The following is a 4,861-nucleotide window of genomic DNA, read 5'->3' as shown; positions in this document are numbered from 1 at the left end:
CTGCAGGGGGAGGAGAGGAGGGACAGAGGGGTTTACCTAGATATCTAGACATCCTCAGTTGGTGGAGTTACAGCTAACTGTGGATGGATATGAAGGGTAATGTAGCTAGCGGGAGTTCTCATTACGTCTTGTACAGGATGGTGTGACGTGTGGTGAAGACTAGAAGGACAGTGTCCGGTACAGACTAGTTATACAGGTGGGGAGAACGAGCTTGTGGTAATGACTGGAGTGGAATCAGTGGAATGGTATCAAATACATCAAACACATTGTTTCCAGGTGTTTGATGCCATTTCACTTGCTCCGTCCCAGCCATCATTATGAGCCACTCTCCCCTCAGCAGCCTCCATTGTTCTACAGGTGTATAAGTGGAAGGTTCAGAGCAATGATAAAGGTAGTCTTAAATATATTGATGTTGGACAAACAGTATAAAACTACACTGAACAAATGTATAAACACAGCATATAAAGTATTGTGCCCATGTTTCATGAACTGTAATAATAGATCCCAGATATTTTCCATTCTTTCTCTCAAATGTTGTGCACAAATTTGTTTACATCCCTATTCATGATAATTTCTCATTTGCCAAGATAATCCATCCACCTGACAGGTGTGGCATATCAAGAAACTGATTAAACAGCATGATCATTACACAGTTGGGGACAATAAAAGGCCACTTTAAAATGTGCAGTTTTGTCACACAACACAATGCCACAGATGTCTCAAGTCCACCAGAGTTTCTGCCAGAGAATTTAATGTTAATTTCTCTACCATAAATTGCCTCCAAGTTGTTTTAGAGAATTTGGCAGTACGTCCAACCGGCCTCACAGCCGCAGACCACGTGTAACCACGCCAGCCCAGGACCTCCATACAGCTTCTTCACCTGTGGGATCATCTGAGTGGGGGGACTATTTCTGTCTGTAATAAAGCCATTTTGTGGGGAAAGTGAGTAGGCCTATGCCCTCCCAGGCCCACCCAGGCTGTGCCCCTGCCCAGTCACATGAAATCCATATACTAGGGCCTAATTCATTCATTTCAATTGACTGATGTCCTTATATGAACAGTCATTCAGGAAAATCTTTGAAATTGTTGCATGTTGCGTTTATATTTTTATTCAGTATAATATGAGAACAGCCTATGTAAATGAGTGAGGTAATTAAACAGGTGTACTTGCCGCTCCACAGACCTTGGATGGTGGCTAGGGTGCTGTTGCTCAACATGGCGGTGTTCAGAGCCCCTCCCAGCCCCCCTGGAGCCAAGCTCAGCAAGGCCCCTCTACACACAGAGACACACAGAGTAAGAAAGCAGGAGAGATGAAAATCATTCTGATTCCTCATTCAATTCCTGAGATTGTGATGATGATATGCTACTATTAATACTATGATTATTCAAAACGTTTTGACTATTCACAAATACTATTGAAAGATTATATTTCATTATATAATTCTGCATTCCAGATATAGCATGAGGACAGCCCTTCCTGTAGTTTGATATGTGCTGTGATCAGACCCTGCTCAAATATCCCCTCTACCATCCTACTCACCCAGGAGTGAACTGCGATGACGCCATAAGTCCTTGGTTAAGCCCGGCCATGGCAGCGAAACTAGCGCTGGTGGGTAACTGGGCGGCACCTTGCAGGGCGGCCGACAGGCCCAGTCCAGCCACCATCACCTGACCCGTCCCCAGAGTGTTCGCTAGGGACGACGGTGCCTGCGTGACCACCGTGTGCTCCAGTGTTCCGCCCGTCCCCGTGGCCTGGAGGGCCGTGGGGGAGGGGCTTAGTGATGGGGAGCTGGTCACCGCAGTAACCATAGGTGCAGTGGAGATGACTGATGCCGTGTTTGTGGTCGCTCCTATGGTCGTGCCTGGGACAGAACGGGAGGCTGGTGTTTAGTATTTGAGGACCAGAAGGTGGGAAATGGGAAGAGAATATTGGGGGGGACCAGGATGAATATGTATGAACTTTCCAATTTGTAAGTCGCTCTGGATAAGAGCGTCTGCTAAATGACTTAAATGTAATGTAATGATTCCTAGCTAAATATGATCCTGTCCTGCCCCTTTCCCTGTGCACCTGTGAAGGTCAGGCCAGACACGCTGGTGCTGTTGAGAGGCATCACTGGGTTTACAGTCAGTGTGGTCGGTGTGTTACTGGTCACAAGGCTGGCCGTACTGGCCACCTGCAACAGGGAAGGAAAAGGAGAGGGGTTGAACACGGAATAGGACAAACCACTGTGTGTGTGTGTGTGTGTGTGTGTGTGTGTGTGTGTGTGTGTGTGTGTGTGTGTGTGTGTGTGTGTGTGTGTGTGTGTGTGTGTGTTGTCCATACCAGGGGGATCGTAGGGGTGAAGATGGTTTTGATGGGGCTGCCGCCTGTCCCTGTGTTGCTGTACCCACCGCTGGGGGGGTTGATCCTCTTCTCTTTCTGCCTGCGGTTACAGAACCAAACCCGGATCACCTCCTTCTCCATGTTGAGCTGGTCGGCGATCATGGTGATCTCCTCAGAGGTAGGTTTTTGGTTCTGCTTGAAGAGGGCAAAACCCCAGGGATTCCCTTTCAATATGCGGCAGTTCCTGAGAGATAATCTAGAATATGAAATGTCACTCACTTCCAGAAATCTCTTTTCTAAGGCCAAGCGGATGTTGGTCTCGATGCTGGTCCTCTTCTTGCGTCGGCGGTTCAGCCCCTCCATACCAAGGCCAGGGGAGCCCAAGGCGCTGGGGCTAGACAGGGCCTGGTCAGACGACAGGTTGTCTGCATAAACAGCACCGTGACAAAGGACAGGGACAAAGGTAAAGACCAGGAACGTTTACGTACACAATACAGTACACAATACAGTACACACACAGGGCTGGCGGTCAGCTCAGGGACAAACCTGCATCGTTGAGCCACTTCTCCAGCAGTGGCTTCAGCTTGCACATGTTCTTAAAGCTCAGGTTCAAGGCCTCGAAGCGGGAGATGGTGGTCTGGCTGAAGTCGTTACCGTACAGCTTGCCCATGGCCAGGCCAACATCTCCCTGGGGGAGACAGAGAGAGGGTAAGGGACAGCTCTGCTGTTATCATACAAACACACACACACACAAACCTTCCTACAGCTCCCTGACAAATCCAACCACACACCCACCTGTGTGAAGCCCAGTTTGATGCGTCTCTGTTTGAAGGTCTTGGCAAACTGTTCCAGCTCCTCCAGGTCACTGGGCTCCTCCAGACTGGGCGTGGCCAGGCGTTTAGGGGGCGAGGTCTGGCTGTGGGACAGAGGCTGGATGGGCGTGGCTGCTATCGTGCGGGTCGGAGTTGCTGGCTACAAGACGGGAGATGGGTGCGTATGGGGTTAGACAAACTAAACATGGTTTAAACTTGAAAGGTTTGAAACATGGTAGCTGTATCTGGTAGTGTCTGACCTGTGTGGCGAGCGTGATGCTGGGATGAGTCTGCAGGAGGTTGGCTTGGCTTTGAGGTAGTTGAGTTAGAAGACTCTGGCCTTGCAGGAGACCTGTTGAGGGAATAATGGAGAACTTTTAAGAGGCATAAAGGGAGGGTGAGAGTATATGTGTTCGTGTGGGTGTATCTGCGTGCTCGTGTATGTGTGTGTGTAGTACATACTCTGCTGGCCCTGCGGCGTCTGTGAGATGATGAACTGGCCAGGCTGCAGCTGGGTGGCGATGTGGTGGCCAGGTTGAACCAGGACAAACTGGGGCATGGTCAGGTTCTGCTGCTGCAGCTGTTGTAACTGCTGAAAGTCCTCACACACACACACACACACACACACACACACACACACACACACACACACACACACACACACACACACACACACACACACACATCACTAAAGGTAACCAGAATCCCTTCATGCTGTTGTTGTTCATCTCACACAAACATGGAGCCCTCGTATCTAGAGGTAAAACAGTATTAACAAGCAGGCTATAGTCCTACAGGTAAGAGTGGTACAGGGCTCCAAAGGTCTCCCTTCTCGCTTCATACTGCAGAGATAAACAGAGGAAGGTTCTCATCAAGCATCCACATGGAGATCAGGTTCTAATGTACTACAGGTAAAACCACACTCATTCCTACTACACTGTTTTACAGATGTACCACTACAGTTACATTATACAGGTCCAGTCATTCATGTAACAGTGATTTAAAAAGGTGTACTACAGGTAGGTAACTGCTGAAGGTCGCCATCTCATAGGGGTATCCCAGCTGGCTTAGCTGGCCTGGAAGATGGGTAGAACCAGAGGGAATCTGAGGGGGAACGATGTTAACATTACCTACAGAGCTCCATGGTTCCTGCATATTCAATTAATGATGACACTGTGGTTGGTATATGATATATAGTGGGACAGTATTGGGTTTGACATCATTACATAGTTTTTATTTTATTTCACACCCCATTCTAGAGGTAGCAGGATACTCTGCCCCCTGCAGATTCCGTCTAGCCCTAGTGAGGATGTGGTGTGTTTGTGTGTGTCTACCCGTCTCTGTGTGTGTGTGTGTGTGTGTGTGTGTGTGTGTGTGTGTGTGTGTGTGTGTGTGTGTGTGTGTGTGTGTGTGTGTGTGTGTGTGTGTGTGTGTGTGTGTGTGTGTGTGTGTGTGTGTGTGTGTGTGTTTGAGCACATGCGGGTTCTCGTGTGTGTGTGTGTGTGCGAATCTCTTACAGAGGTGATCTGGATGGGCTGGGACAGTGGCAGTTGTGTGATAGGGGTGGCTGCAGAGGCAGAGATGCTTGCCCCCGTAGTGCTGCTCTGCTGGCTGGCTGACTGCTGCTGCATGGCTGCTGCTAGGAGCTGGGCCTGGGCCTGTTGCAACAACAACTGCTGCTGCGCTGGAGACAGGGTCAACTAGAGAGAGGAGCGGGGGAGAGGAG

The 4,861-nt window shown here is 49.3% G+C and overlaps 1 protein-coding gene across 14 annotated transcripts in view; it reads right to left on the bottom strand.

The window, feature by feature from the left end:
* pou2f1b (POU class 2 homeobox 1b) overlaps positions 1 to 4,861 on the bottom strand; it is a 37,902-nt gene that overhangs the window by 6,746 nt on the left and 26,295 nt on the right. For 5 of the 14 annotated variants that reach the window (XM_055877582.1, XM_055877593.1, XM_055877587.1 and 2 more), the window contains 11 exons: positions 4,653 to 4,835; positions 4,153 to 4,239; positions 3,598 to 3,727; positions 3,396 to 3,487; positions 3,119 to 3,295; positions 2,871 to 3,011; positions 2,603 to 2,758; positions 2,324 to 2,518; positions 2,069 to 2,174; positions 1,541 to 1,862; positions 1,172 to 1,272 (listed from right to left, as the gene is read on the bottom strand). In XM_055877582.1, coding sequence (XP_055733557.1) covers positions 1,172 to 1,272; positions 1,541 to 1,862; positions 2,069 to 2,174; positions 2,324 to 2,518; positions 2,603 to 2,758; positions 2,871 to 3,011; positions 3,119 to 3,295; positions 3,396 to 3,487; positions 3,598 to 3,727; positions 4,153 to 4,239; positions 4,653 to 4,835 — 1,690 coding nt within the window. Of the gene's footprint in view, positions 1 to 1,171; positions 1,273 to 1,540; positions 1,863 to 2,068; positions 2,175 to 2,323; positions 2,519 to 2,602; positions 2,759 to 2,869; positions 3,012 to 3,118; positions 3,296 to 3,395; positions 3,488 to 3,597; positions 3,728 to 4,152; positions 4,240 to 4,652; positions 4,836 to 4,861 lie in introns of all 14 variants that reach the window. The other 9 variants (XM_055877592.1, XM_055877594.1, XM_055877584.1 and 6 more) reach the window with 8 other exon arrangements.

Source organism: Salvelinus fontinalis, chromosome 23, assembly GCF_029448725.1.
Source record: "Salvelinus fontinalis isolate EN_2023a chromosome 23, ASM2944872v1, whole genome shotgun sequence".
NCBI lineage: Eukaryota > Metazoa > Chordata > Actinopteri > Salmoniformes > Salmonidae > Salvelinus > Salvelinus fontinalis.
The sequence above is the reverse complement of the archived record's forward strand: the minus strand, read 5'-3'. Positions and strand labels throughout refer to the sequence as shown.